The sequence below is a fragment of the Physella acuta genome, unplaced genomic scaffold (assembly GCF_028476545.2).
Source record: "Physella acuta isolate Inbredline_101_S28 unplaced genomic scaffold, ASM2847654v3 ptg000708l, whole genome shotgun sequence".
NCBI classification, from domain to species: Eukaryota; Metazoa; Mollusca; class Gastropoda; family Physidae; genus Physella; species Physella acuta.
In genome coordinates, this window is record NW_026732227.1 from 178,729 (window position 1) to 194,641 (window position 15,913).

General features: G+C 35.4%; 1 protein-coding gene across 1 annotated transcript; it reads right to left on the reverse strand.

Annotated features, from left to right (window-relative positions):
• Positions 1 to 9,777: 9,777 nt before the first annotated feature.
• LOC131949649 (uncharacterized) lies at positions 9,778 to 14,646 on the reverse strand. The gene is made up of 2 exons (XM_059311496.1): positions 14,572 to 14,646; positions 9,778 to 11,515 (listed from the first exon to the last, which is right to left on the reverse strand). The coding sequence occupies exon 2, from the start codon at positions 11,505 to 11,507 to the stop codon at positions 9,873 to 9,875; it is 1,635 nt and encodes a 544-aa protein (XP_059167479.1). The 5' UTR covers positions 11,508 to 11,515; positions 14,572 to 14,646; the 3' UTR covers positions 9,778 to 9,872.
• Positions 14,647 to 15,913: the final 1,267 nt, after the last annotated feature.

Below are 15,913 nucleotides of genomic sequence, written 5' to 3' on the forward strand. Positions count from 1 at the left end.
TTTTCAGTGAACAAAGCAAGAGAATCTAGTTTACTTCAATAGATAAAGTTATATCTGAAAATGAAAGTGTTTTTGGTAGTTCAGGATTACTAAATGATAGGACAGTGAGGATAAGCATTTAAGACACAAATCCAAGATACTGCAAAGCTAGAGTTCCACCTTATGCAATGAGGGATAAAATTGAAAATGAGCTAAGTAGATTGGAATCTAATGACATCATAAAGAAGGTAGACTATTCCGATTGGGCAACGTCCATTGTGCCAGTGTTAAAGAAGGATGGTTCTGTAAGAATTTGTGGAGACTATAAAGCCACACTGAATAAGCAAATAGAGCTAAATAGGTACCCTATTCCTAACATTGAGGAAATTTCTTTGAATTTGGCAGGAGGAGACAAATTCACTGAATTAGACTTTAGTCATGCTTACACTCAACTAGAACTGCATCCAGATTCAAAAGTCTATACGACAATAAACACACATAAAGGACTCTACCAATATGAAAGACTATGTTTTGGTATATCATCTAGCCCTGGAATTTTCCAGGCTGTCATGGACAGTATTTTTAAGGATATTCCAAATGTTTGTGTTTACTTTGACAATGTGTACATAACTGGTAAGAATGACACTGAACATCTTAAAACACTTGATAAAGTCTTGAAAATAGTTGGTGAAAAAGGATTAAAGATAAACAAAGATAAATGTCAATTCATGCTGACAGAAATTAGTTTTCTTGGTTACATTTTAAGCAAGCAAGGTCTCAGACCTCAACCTGAGAAAACAAAAGCCATTAAAGAAGCACCCAAACCTGAAAATACCCAACAACAAAGAGCTTTTTTGGGCTTGATAAATTACTATGCAAAGTTCATGGGAAATCTGTCTGGTAAACTATCACCACTGTACAAGCTGCTGCAGAAAAATGCAACTTGGCACTGGGGTAAACAACAAGATGCTGCTTTTAATGCAGCAAAAGAAGCTTTGTCTTCTGACACCTTACTAACTCACTATGACCCAGGGAAAAGACTTATCTTAACATGTGATGCTTCACCTGATGGTGTAGGAGCAGTCTTATCCCACATAGATAAAAAGGGTGACAGACCCATTGCTTTTGCCAGTAGATCTTTGAACCAGGCTGAGAAAAATTATTCTCAGTTAGATAGGGAAGGCTTAGGCATCATTTTTGGTGTTAAGAAATTTCACAGGTTTCTGTTTGGTAAAGAATTCACCATCTGTACAGATCATAAACCATTGCTAGGTTTGTTTGGGGAAAACAAACCCCTACCTGAGCATGCCTCAAAAAGGATTCAAAGATGGGCTATCACACTAACTGCATACAATTATGAATTGAAATACAAACCTGGATCTGAGAATAGTGCAGATAGTCTTAGTCGATTACCTTTAAAAAACCAAAGCCTTAGTTATGTACCAGAAGATGTATTTGTTCTTTTCACTATCATGGATAACTCCAATATAAATGTGAAAGATGTTAAGAGAGAAACACAAAAAGATGAGTGCTTAATAAAAGTATATGAGTACTGTAAGAATGGTTGGCCTGAAGAGTCAGTGAATGATGACTTAAGGCCATATAAAGTAAGAAAAACAGAGTTAAGTCTAGAAGATGGATGTATACTATGGGGGTCAAGAATTATTATCCCCAAAATGTTAAAAAAGAAGTTTTAAGAACTTTACATGATACTCATCTTGGTTCTTCCAAAATGAAAAGTCTTGCACGATCGTGGTTCTGGTGGCCACATATGGATGCTGATATTGAAAAATATGTAAAGCTTTGTTCAAGCTGTGCACAATATTCAAATCAACCAGCTACAGCACCTTTGCGAAACTGGGACTGGCCAATCGAACCATGGAAACGTAAACATATAGATATCGTAGGACCCTTCATGAACAAAATGTTCTTAATTGTTATTGATTCACATTCTAAGTGGTTAGAAGTTAAAATCATGAACACAATCACTGCAAATGATACCATTATTGAACTTAAGGAAATATTTTCAACTCATGGATTACCAGATCAAATTATTTCAGATAATGGGCCTAGTTTCACTGCTCATGAGTTTAAGCTGTTTTGTGTAGCAAATGGTATTGAGCATATAACCATATCACCCTATCATCCTGCTGGGAATGGTTTGGCTGAAAGAGCAGTAGGCATATTCAAAACCGCTATGGTAAAAATGAGTACCGGTAACAGATTTTCTCTCAGAGAAAGAGTAAGCAGGTTCTTAGCAAAATACCGCACAACTCCTCATATAACAACATGTGTTGCACCATGCGAATTGCTATGTGGTAGGAAAGTTAAAACTCACCTTGACCTATTACATCCAACTGTTCAAAGGTCTGTTTCCGAACATCAACATTCACAAAAAGTAAATCATGACAAAACATCCATTGAAAGAGAATTTGCAGTTAATGATAATGTGTATCTGAGAAATTATGGGAGAGTGGAAAAATGGATACCAGGTCAAATTGTTCAATGTACAGGACCTGTGTCTTATAAAGTAAAAACAAATGATGGACTTACTGTCCGTAGACATGCAGACCAGTTAAAATAACTTGTGCAGACAATAAGTGTGAATCTATCAATCCCACCAAATTTGATCAGTTCACACCAACTCAGTTTGTTCCACAACCAAGTTCTGTTGATATGAGTGAACCAAGTAGTCTAGAGTCAGAAAATGTAAATTCTGGAATTAATAATTTAGATCCTAGACCTCCTGAGATAGAGAATCCATATGGTCAGAATCTTGAGTCACCAAATCAAAAGCCACTGAGAAGGTCAAACAGGACAATCAAAGTCCCAGATAAGTTAGACCTATGATTTTAAAGGTCAAAAGGACTTTGACATCATTGTTTTGTATTTTAATTATGTTGTAGCATAGTTTGCATTTGTTTGTAAGGATGTAATCTACCAAATTATTCAAATCATATAATGTTCAGGTTACAATATATTTGGTGATTTTAGGATACTATCAATTGTTCTATTGAGAGATGTGTTGTTGTTTACTAAGGGTAAAGGGATGTAATATATTGAGATTTGTAAAGTCAAGGGAACTCACTCTTCTTGTATTAGTTATATTTATAATGTTGTTATTGAGTGATGTCCCTTGTATTTATCTATTGTGACTTGCTGTTCCGGTTTCCATCATGTTAGCTGAGGCCCAATAAAGAACTATATACAAACAGCATAGTTTCTGTCGTCAGTGTTTCCAATCTACCACAGCAATTATGAGGTTGTGTGTATTATAATATATCCAGTAACTGTATAGAGTAACTATACTTACTAATACTACTACAATCTATATATATATATATATATATATATATATATATAAAGCAATGTATGTTTGTGTGTGTGTGTCTGTCTGTATGTATGTCTGTTTGTCCTTTATGCATTACTACACCTCACTTCACATCGCCGTGAAACTTTGGGAAGTTGTAGAGAATATTCCTGGGGAGGTTTCTGAGAAAATAAATATTTCAAATTCGCAGGGGTGGCGCCCCGACAGGGCGCGATTAGTTTTTTTCTATATACGGTATATAAGAACAAATGTCGAATTTGGTTTGGCATCGTTCATCCGTTAGCCATGAGATTTTGGCGAGTTCATTATGCCACTCTAGAGAAGGGTTCTGTGAAAAAATCATTTTAAATTTCGCAAGGGCGGCGCCACGGGAGGGTCCGATTTTTCTCTATATACGGTATATAAAAATAATAAAAGTGAATTGCAGTGACACCGTTCATCCGATAGGCATGAAACTTTGGGGAGTTCAAAATAAAATCTAGGAAAGGGTTCTGTAAAAAATCATTTTTAATTTCGCAAGGGCGGCGCCACGGTAGGGTGCGATTTTTCTCAATATACGGTATATAAAAATAAAAGTCGATTTGGTGTGACACCGTTATCCGATAGCCATGAGACTTGGGGGATTTGATTAGAACAATTCAGGGAAAGGTCCTGTGAAAAAGAAATCCTTTTTAAATTTCGCAAGGGCGGCGTCACGGGGGGGGGGGGGGGTCCGATTTTTCTCTATATACGGTATATACAAATAATAAAAGTGAATTGCAGTGACACCGTTCATCCGATAGGCATGAAACTTTGGAGAGTTCATTATAAAACTCTAGGGAAGGGTTCTGTAAAAAATCATTTTTAATTTCGCAAGGGCGGCGCCACGGGAGGGTGCGATTTTTCTGTATAAACGGTGTATAAAAATAATAAAAGTGAATTGCAGTGACACCGTTCATCCGATAGAGATGAAACTTTGGGAAGTTCATTATAAAACTGTAGGAAAGGGTTCTGTAAAAAAATCATTTTTAATTACGCAAGGGCGGCGCCACGGGAGGGTGCGATTTTTCTCTATGAACGGTTTATAAAATTTCGGTTTCACACCGTTCATCCGTGTACCATGAAACTTTGGGGAGATGATTAGATCACTCAATGTTAGGGTTCTGCAAATAAAAATATTTTTTTAACCATGAAGCTTTAAGGAGTAGATGAGAATACTCCGGCGCCATGTAGGGTACGATTTTCGTCAATACACGGTTTGGCGCCCAAAGTTTTAGAGCGACTATGTTGGCACTTGGCATCCGTTAATCGAGCGTCCAGCATAGCGAGTAAGGGGTACTATATTCAGCGGTAAAGCTACAACAGGTTTCTAAAAATAACTTTGTAACGCGAGGAAATCCTTCTGTACAGTTTCGTCACCTTGCGAAAGATGAAAAAATAACTTTTTGAATATAAGGAGCCTACTGTAGAGTTTTGTCACTTTGAAAATGATGTAATAAGCATCTATTATTAGACGACCCAGTCAGAAATTGAGATCGAGCATCTAATAATAGACCATTAGTAACGCTAGCATATTGCATCAGGTTTTAAGGAGCCAGGGGCCGTACGCTGCGCCTATGTGGTAGTGTAATCTGGGGGTGGGGGGGGGGGGGGGGGGCTCTTCAGAGCGCCCCTCTACGTCACTGACACATGGGTGGTCACCGAAGTGTGTTCTACCTCATTATTTCGCTGAGTGATTAATATGCACTAAAGGTTTTCATACGGTAGTATAGGAAAACCCGTGTCCCGATAATTATTATCCAAGCGCAGGCATTGTTAACATTTAAATAACACAGTTTTAGATAAGAAGGACACGCGTCTAAGAACATATGATTGGTAATGCATTGGTTATATCGTTCTAATATATTTCGTCAGACTTTCTTCTATCCCCGCGGCAACGCGCGGGTGGGGCGGGTACGCTAGTAGTAAATATATTTTAACAAGTAGGCTCTAACTAATTAGACTAATCATTTATTATACTAGGTGTATGTACTATGTAGTGCCCTACTAACTAATTACTAACTAAGGACTAAGATTAACTATTTACTATAATCTATATGACTAGTCTCTAAAACTAGTCTATACCAGCTACACATTTATAATATAAACTATGGGCCTAATTTATTTAACTTATCTATTATTACTATTAACTTAAAATACTTCAATAAACTAATTTTTTTTTAATTATTTAATATAGATTTTTATAAAATATATAACTTCTAGATCTAGAATCTAGATCTAGACTAGACTAGAGTAGATCTCTACAACTTGACGTGTACTTAATACTAATTCTAATAGATCTACTGTCATACAATATATTTATATAAAGTTACTTAATTATAAGTCGTATAAGATCTATAGATCTAGATCTCTAGTTAGTATTAGATGGCTGATATATAGATCTAGATCTAGTACTAGATATAGTAGTATTCTCGATATAAATTATAAATCTATCTATTATCTACTATCTAGTCTAGATAATCTAGATCTAGATCTAGATTCTCGATATAAATTATAAATCTATCTAGTCTAGATAATCTAGATCTAGATCTAGATTTTATTAGATCTAGACTCTAGATCTAGATCTAGAAACTTATAGACACTTAATAATAGATCTATCTAGATCTAGATCTAGATCTAGATCTCAGCTTAGACTAGAGCACTCAGTGTGAGTAGTCACAGGCCTAACAAAAATAATGAAACGTGTGTTAAAAACATAAAAAAATAAGCCAATTATAATGAAAAGGGATACAAACGAATTTTAAAAGCCTGAATCGAACTGAAAATATTCCCTTGTTCGCCATTTTTTTTCTTGGATCACCTTGTCCGTATTTATCGTGGAAAATAAATGTTATGACTTCCATCGTTTTACTCTCCCTGGCCAGTTCAGTTCAAGGTGGGGTTGAGGGCGGTTTTATTAAATATTTAAATTTATACGATAATTCAAAATCATTTTCAACGGCTTATGTTCAACACAAAAATATGAAAATGAGTGTAATCGATGGTTCCTAATCTACTTTAATTTTTAAAATTGTAGCTATAATTTTATAGCTTGACATGTTTTTTTAAATTTTTTTTTTAAAATTTAGTATGATTAGATAGACTTTTCCTATCTATTAGCATGAATATTTTAAAGGCACGTAACTATATTTCAAAAGTCGGTATTAGGTTGATTTTTTTTGCGTTGTAAGCATCTGTTTTACAAGGAACGTATTATAATGAGAAAACATAATGCTTTCATGTGTGAGTCAAACAACATCAGATGTCATGCTGTCTTTATGAAAGGGGAGCGAAACAACTGAAGAGGACAGACTAATTTGATGAGAGTCAGACATCAGAGCGTCGTTATATGAGTCAGACAGCAGAGCGTCAGACACCATATGGTCGTTATGTGAGTCAGACTCATAGACTGTCGTTATGTGAGTCAGACTCACAGACTGTCGTTAGGTGAGTCAGCTAAGATAACGTCGTTATGTGAGTCAGACAAGAGACGGTTGTTATGGGATTCAGACAACATAGCGTCGTTTTGTGAGTCAGACACCAGACTGTCGTTATGTGAATCAGACAAAAGAGCGTCGTTCTGTGAGTCAGACAACAGAGCGTTATTTGATTCAGAAGAAAGAGCGTCGTTACATTGGTCAGACAAGAGACTGTCGTTATGTGAGTCAGACAACATTACGTCGTTATGTGAGTCAGAAAACAGAGCGTCGTTATGTGAGTCAGAAAACAGAGCGTCGTTATGTTGGTCAGACGAAAGACTATTGTTATAAGAGTGAGACAAAAGACCGTCGTTGTGTGAAGTAAAAAAGATTTTTTTTATGAGAGTTGAACAACAGAATATCGTTATGTGAGTAAGTCACATAATGTCGTTATTTCAAATATCACACGGTCGTTATGTGAATGAGACAACAGATAGTCATTATGCAAGTCAGACAGCAGGCGGTTTTAAAGTTAATCAGACACCTGGCTGTCGTTATGTGAGAATGTCTCAGAGTGCTGTTGTTTCAGACAACATACGGTCGTTATGTGAGACAAAAGCGGTCGTTATGTGAGTCAGATATATATATATATATATATATATATATATACATATATATATATATATATATATATACACATATATAATACACATATATTAAATATAAATAAACTTCTTGGCTATACCTCATTTACCTCTATTGTGGCGATTTTTAAATTATTTGAATCGATAAAATAACTCAAACAGATTTTCAACGGTATATATTCAATACACAAATATGAAAATGAGTGTAATCGATGGTTCCCAAAAAGCTTTAATTTTTACTAATGTAAATATAACTTTGAAGGCGATATTAATTGCATAGTTCGATTTTTCTAAATGAGTTATGAAAAAAAATCTCTATTCTTTATATATATATATATATATATATATATATATATATATATATATATATATATATATATATATATATATATATATATATACTAGCGTACCCAGCCGCGACAACTTTGCTTCAAATATTATAGAGATTAGCAAATTGCATAGATAAACAAAGATTTCCAAAGTAGTTCCTTTCTTTATAGTCTAAAATAGGAAGATTCACATATAAAAAAAAATAAATAAAAATAAATTAGGTTTGACTTGGTGTGTCTTGATCCAGCACCAGCTGTCTGGTATCAAGTACACTATCATCTCAGCTAATTAGGTACCTTTTAAAATATGGAGAATAAAAGAAGTATTTAAAACAATAACTTGCACTAATATGCCTATTTTTTTCAAATTATTTTTTTTACCCAAAATTAGCCAGTTTCATTGCTAAACAAACAAAGATTTCTATAAAATATTTAAGTCCTGAAAAAGTTTATTATAGAAATTTCTTTTTGGAATAGATTCTACAGTAGATGGAGTCTAAATCTAGATCTAGAATAGATCTTAGCGACGTAGCGTCTACGTCAAGTTTTTGCGTAGATTTAGATCTAGTCTAGATCTAGAATCCAAAACGATAAAATAATTTTTTAAAGTTTAGGCCGAGAATATCGTATTGTATAGTCTACATTTCATAGCGTACATAGCTCTAAATCATATTTGAATGAAATAGTTCATTTCTTTTTATTCTAAACTCGGAAGATGACGTCATCAGTTTCTTGCTCTTTTTTTAGTGTAAATAATAAGCGACGTCATTATTAAATGCGTTCTTGTCCCAAGTTTATACACTTTTCCGGTTGCATAAATAAAATTGTTCTTCTACATTCGAATAAGCCTTTATTTTTAATTTTTCTTCTTTAAATAAAATTGTGGTTATACATTTAAAACATCTAACATATTATTTTCAACAAAAGTCCGTATAAAGTTCTCGATATATCGCTGTAGATTCTGATGTGATGTCCGGCGAAAATATTTTGCGGACAGACAGACAGAGAGAGAGAGAGAGAGAGAGAGAGAGAGAGAGAAAGAGAGAGAGAAATGCGAACGTGGCCTATTATATATTAGGATACCGTATATAGAAAAAACAAATCGCGCCCTGTGGGAGCGCCACCCCTGCGAATTTGAAATATTTTTTTTCGCAGAAACCTCCCCAGGAATATTCTCAACAACTTCCCAAAGTTTCACGGCGATGTGATGAGAGGTGTAGTAATGCATAAAGGACACACAGACACACATACAGACATACATTGCTTTATATATATATATATATATATATATATATATATATATATATATATATATATATATATATATATATATATATATATATTTATATATATATGGTAATCTATCGTTTTGGGTACGTAAAATCGCCCGCGACTTGTAATGTGAAAACCAGGTGACTCCTTAAATTTTAATAATTATATAACATTTTGAGGAGGATTTATGTTTTTTAAAATACAAAAATGTTTCCTTGTTTCATTTATGTACCTGTTTTTAAACAATTGAATTATAACTTTTCTGTAATAAATGAAGACTAGCGATGTTTCCAACAGATGTAACAATGCTCATTTACTATAGCAGCCATCTTGTTTAAGTTTTATTTTTATAAGCTTTTAGCGGGAGATTCAGGGGGAAGCCACTCTATTTTACAAATGGCTGCTGTTTATTAGTTTATATAGCAAATCTTGCTCTCAGACACTGCTGTTTAAAGTTAATTTCTGGCCTATATTGATATATTTAGCCATTGATTTAGGTTTATTATTTATTTATCTATAATATTTGACACAAACATATGACAATATACTCCTATTAAAGCCTTGAAAATGAGGTAACGTTTTCGTACATTAATAGCCGCGGGCGATTTTACGTACCCAAAACGATAGATTACCATATATATATATATATATATATATATATATATATATATATATATATACATTAATTATCAAACAACGAAAACAGAAAATCAAAATCAATACAATATGAAGTTGTGTGTCTGAATGTTGTTTGGATAAAATAATAACATAACATGTTATTTTTTCAAGATATATTTAATCAAAGTTTACCGATGGTTTACATCAGTATAACTAAGAGCCAGAAAAAAGATGGCTTATCTATATTCTCTTGGCTGTTCGCCTAGATATCGACTTTGGGAGGCTCCAACTTCACTAGAGGAACATCGTTGGCCAGAGTCTTGGCGATGTGGGTAGCGTTCTGCCGTATTACATTACGGTCATCCGCCACGGCTGCTCGCTTGCGTAGCTTTGCCGCATCCCAGCGGAAATCAACGCTTTTGCCCATGACTTCATCTAACCTACCAGTTATCTTAAAGACGTATCTATTTTCATTTAACAAAGCATTTATTACAGGTTTAACATTCGGGTATTTGTTTGTCATGTCGTTCCACAGCCAGGGCTGTAGGTTAGTTTCGCTTTGCTGTTTCAAGGCTGTGTAAAAAGGTGTGCTTGAATCGCCGAATCGGTAGTTAAAAGTGGGGCGGTTGTTGGTGCCGCGATACTGAGAGTGGAAGTTATTCTCGAGACGTAGAAAACCTTGGAGTTCGGTGGAAAACTTGACTATAACAGTTGCTGTGTAGGTCACAGAAGTTCTGGTTTTGGACATAATAAGACTCCATTTTGCAGCAGACTTTGCCTTCAGAGTTTTTGATGTGCTAACTGTGAATGTTTTCGACTGCTCTTTTTTGGTTTCATCAGTTGTAGCTGTGGTGGTCTCATATTTAAACGAATAGCCGGCAGAAGCTCCAAAACCTCCTATTGTATACATGACCTGCAGACCAAGCTCATGACTGTTTGTCCAAGAACTGGTTGTAGTGTGTGTGACACTACGGACAACAGTCTCAGCTCGCTCAATGGTCTTAGTAACTTCGTTTGGGTCATTGTTATATATCGTACCAGAGTCAACCGTTTCGGGTGTTAATTCTTGTGTTACAGGTGTTCCATACTTGATGTCCTTAAGCGCAAAGCTCCAATTACCATAGACCATGCTCAGACGTTTATCGCTCATCAAACCTTCACAGCGCGCACTTTTATCAGCAGCCCATGTGTCGGCGCTTCGTCTAAAGTCTTCCCCAACATTCGCGGCTCTACATCCTTGACAATAGCTATAACCCAAATAGTTTGCTAGTGACGCAATATTAGACATAGTGGTATCCATAATGCGGGTCTTTACTTTTTCTAGTGAATTCAACTCTTCCGGTGCTGTAGCGGTCTTGCAACATCGAAGTTTATCAAGGCAGTTGAGTTTATCACAACTACCGCGATAGATGCCGGTAACAAAGTAGGTGTCGTTACATTTACAAAGGCCTTTGTTATCAAAACATTTTGAGATATCATGGTCATAGCAATGTCCGTAGGATGGTGGGTGATCCGCTGGCCTTGAGCACCTACCGTCGTCAATGTTACTCAACAGGCCGATCTTGTTGTCACTCCTATACAAGCCAGTCATAAAATAACCAGCAGGACAGGTGGACCAGGTATTGGTTCTGTCCATCGTCGCCCAATCAGCGTACAGAGTGTGTGTATCGTTGCTCCAGGTCGAATTTCTGCTGCAGCATTCTACTTCGTCTAACAAATTCAACGGGTCATCGGTTGTTTTATCTTTCCTAGAGAAACCCGTAATGAAATCATTTAAACTTGTACACTGTGAGTGGCCCTGCCTGGCCATACTTGACCGCCAATCAGACCTGCTGCAACCAGCATCAGCTTTCATGATCATCAGAGCCAGAAATAACAGTGCTCTGGTCGATAACATTTTTCAATCTATGAAATAAGATCGATAAAAACCGAGATAACAATTAAAGAATATTATATATATATATATATATATATATATATATATATATATATATATATATATATATATATATATATATATATATGCAATATACAAGGCTCAAAGTGAATGTGTTTTACATCGGAAGGGCTAACGTTTTTCGCAGGCACGGCTAGATTTTAAAAAAAATGACTTACTCGCTATCTATATATATAATTCTCTTCTGGGAGACGCTAGGAAACAGGTGCGCGGACCTTTGACCACAGGTGCTTTGACCATAGGGGCTTTGACCATAGGGGGTTTGACCACATGTGTTTTCTCAGCAGAGGATCTTTGATCACAGGTGGTCTATCAACTGGTGTTTGATCACAAGCGCTGTGTCCGGCTTTTATCATAGGTGTGATACAATTAACACGATTTTATACATGTTTCCTGAGAGTATGTTAATAGAAATTAACATGTATTTTTAAAAAGCCTAGAACTATATTTTAGTCTCCACATAAAGGCTGGTGCTAGGCCTCATAGATTTATTTTAAATATAAATGAAACACAAATAATGCGACATATAACAAGTTTCACAAATAAATAATGTATATGTACTTGAAAATATATAGCATATATAAAGGATAAAAAATGATACGTGCTATACTCTCCAAGATTCTCCATGGTTTTGACATAGAGTTGTTTAGATGACTTGTATTTATACATGATGATTTAACATATTATTACATCATGTCGAAATTTAAAATATAATTTAGCAACTTTTAAAATAAATCATTACAATATATGGACAGCATTGGACAAACCACCTGAGATCAAAGACCCTATGTGGACAAAACATCTATGATCAAAGTCGGACGCAGCGCTTGTGATCAAACACCAGTTGATAGACCACCTGTGATCAAAGACCCTCTGCTGATAAAACACCTGTGGTCAAACCCCCTATGGTCTAACCCCCTATGATCAAACCCCCTATGGTTAAAGCACCGCTATGGTCAAAGCCCCGCTGTGTTCAAACCCCTATGGTCAAAGCCCCTATGGTCAAAGCTCCGCTGTGGTCAAACCCCCTATGGTCAAACCCCCTATGGTCAAAGCCCCGCTGTGGTCAAACCCCTATGGTCAAAGCCCCTATGGTCAAAGCTCCGCTGTGGTCAAACCCCCTATGGTCAAACCCCCTATGGTCAAAGCACCTGTGGTCAAAGGTCCTAGGACCAGAAAACAAGCTGTAAACGCGCTCCCTACCATCCCCACCCCTACATGGTCTTAGTGAGCTGTGGTTCACGCTATGTTTACCTTCATGGAGTCGGGTTTAGTGACGGCTATTAGGGGCAGATAATTTAGTTTGAATCGATTTTAGACGTTGGGGGGGGGGGTTATGGTCCTTAACGAGCTACTTATAGTGTTTTAAAGAAATATTTTCAGTGTCAGCGTTGGTACTGTCGAATTCACAAATTATGAATTACTGAAAAGTAGAAAAAGACAACAACTAAATAGCGGCGTATGTTATGCCGCGGGTCGGCTCGTAGTGTAATATTCTTATAGTATATAAATGTAAGACTTAAAACAATAATTGGATGCTTTTTTTTAAAAAAAATTTCGTTTCCAAATGTATCATTTTAAGTAACGTCATGTCGAGTACAAAAAGTCTGAGAAAAAAAATCATCTTTTACACAATTTTACAAAGTGTACACATTACTTCACATTTTTAATTTATTTTCTATTACTTCCCTTGTTAAGTCACACAAATATTCTTTCCCTTTAAAACAACATTAAATTGGGGGGAAATAATTTTTATTTGTTTGTCAAAGAAATAAATATATAATTAGCATAGAGTTTAATACACTTAACGTAATGTTTACTAATTATTATTATAATAAATAACAGTTTAAAAGCCGTTTCTAAAAATATTTTTTGCTGCGTTGCTCGCAATAGTGTAATATTCTTAAAACGTTTAGTATCTAAATGAATGATTTAAAAATTAATATGGATGGTTTTGTAAAAAAAAATGATTTTTCATTCCAAACGTATCATTTTAACTTATTTTAAGTAAAGTTATGTATTCTAGCCAGAGGTATAAGGGGGGGGGGACACCAGTTTCACTACGAAGGTGAAACAATCCTCATTAAATTCAGTTTCTTGTAAGTTTTGTATTTAAATCTAATAGTAGTCATAGTGGGAAATCTTTAAGTCATACAGGTACGACTTTGATGGGCAATACCTTGTTTTAAGATGAGTAACGATTGATTGTATCCACCTTTGCAACCTCAACCATGGGTCAGCAACTGAGGATTTCTTCATCTGCTTTGTGCTTTAAGACAATTCGAGCTTTAGATCTCTCTGTCAACTCATTTTCCACTTCCGTTTAAAAGATTCGTCTAGCTTTACTCTACGGTCTCTGTGTGTGGTGGGAGTGGAAGCGGTCTTTCTTTTTGCCCCTCTGTTTCCAAGGGAGTCAGCTTTTTTCATTGCCTGCTAAGCCGACGTGGCCAGGCACCCATTGGAAGCAGACTTTTCTGCCCAGGAGTTTTGCAACGCTCGCGGCACCATAAAACATCGACGATGCAACAAATCGTCTTTTGAATCAATATAAACTATGATTATATTGTATTACGATTCAGACGTAACTATGTAAAACATTTCTATTTAGACCTAAAAATCTATGCGTAGATTAGTCATGTGAATGAATTGTTTGCTCAGAAAAAACCAAACACCTAATTTTTTATCGGTTTTAAACCCAATCCTAGTTGAAAACTGCAGTACTTCCGATTTAGAAACGCGCATGTTGCTTACATCTATAAAACAACTGTTCCATTTTTCCATGCAGTTAGTTTACTCTATAGGACTAAGTAACTTTTTATAATAAGCTCATTGTTTGATTTTCCGCGACTAAATACATGCCTTTTTAAGGTAAAGTGGACATAATATTTCTTGAGGTCTCGGAAATAAATGGAAAGCTAGAGGGTATGTGACGTAATTGTTAACAGTGCAAGGCTACAAAAAAAAACACCCACCAAACTATTTTTAACAACATACGTATAATTACCTTAGTATGAAGATTCAGTCTATGTGCTGTGACTGACACAAAAGGAGACAGTTAAACATTGAAAGACAGTGGGCATCTTTTATACTGAAAAAACGCCCGCAGATCAAACTTACATTATTATGCATCAACTCATTACTGCCTTGTTTAATTTAAAGTTATAACTTCGTTCAAGTAGTTAATTAATTATTCAGTTAGACGTGGCAGTCAGCCAGTAAACAAATGATGATTGTTTTCATTGTACACGAATATTAGTTTTAGCAGGTAAAATATTTTGTATTAACTAATATTGAAACAGTTTAATAAATAAGATTAAGATTATTCAGTTGAAGTTAGGTTAGGTTAGGTTAGGTTAGGTTAGGTTAAGCTAGGTTAGGTTAGGTTAGGTTAGGTTAGGTTAGGTTAGGTTAGGTTAGGTTAGGTTAGGTTAGGTTAGGTTAGGTTAGGTTAGGTTAGGTTAGGTTAGGTTAGGTTAGGTTAGGTTAGGTTAGGTTAGGTTAGGTTAGGTTAGGTTAGGTTAGGTTAGGTTAGGTTAGGTTAGGTTAGGTTAGGTTAGGTTAGGTTAGGTTAGGTTAGGTTAGGCTAGGTAAGTTTGGATAGGTTAGGTTAGGTTCGGTTCGGTTAGGTTAGGTTAGGTTAGGTTCGGTTCGGTTAAGTTAGGTTAGGTTAGGTTAGGCTAGGCTAAGTTAAGTTAAGTTAGGTTAGGTTAGGTTAGGTTGGTTATGTTAGGTTAGGTTACTTTAGGTTAGGTTAGGTTAGGTTAGGTTAGGTTAGGTTAGGTTAGGTTAGGTTAGGTTAGGTTAGGTTAGGTTAGGTTAGGTTAGGTTAGGTTAGGTTAGGTTAGGTTAGGTTAGGTTAGGTTAGGTTAGGTTAGGTTAGGTTCGGTTAGGTTTTATTACATGCAGGCAGCCCAACCTTACTGAATAATTACTAAAAAAAAACTTGAAAGAATTTGAATTTAAATGAGGCAGTAATGAAATGATACATATTAATGTTTTTTTTTGTCTGCAGGTATTTTTTTCAGTGAAAATATCAATAATTGTAAATGAGTAACAGAATAAAATGTTATGTCAGCGTTTAGTTTTTACTTTAGACAATTGTCTGTTAAGATAGACGAAAAATATACTGCGTTTTACTGCTTGCTGAAAACCCTATAGTTCCGTTTTAGATTAGGATTTGTGAATGTTGGACGTTCATAGTTTCACCCTGTTTAAGATAAACAGTTATTTTCAGAAAATTAAATGTAGCTGACCGTAATGTTGGTCAAGTCATCTCTACACATGTCTGGTCTACCCAATAGATTGCTAGGGCTAAAGAGAATGTTTATTTTACCTGATTACGCCTA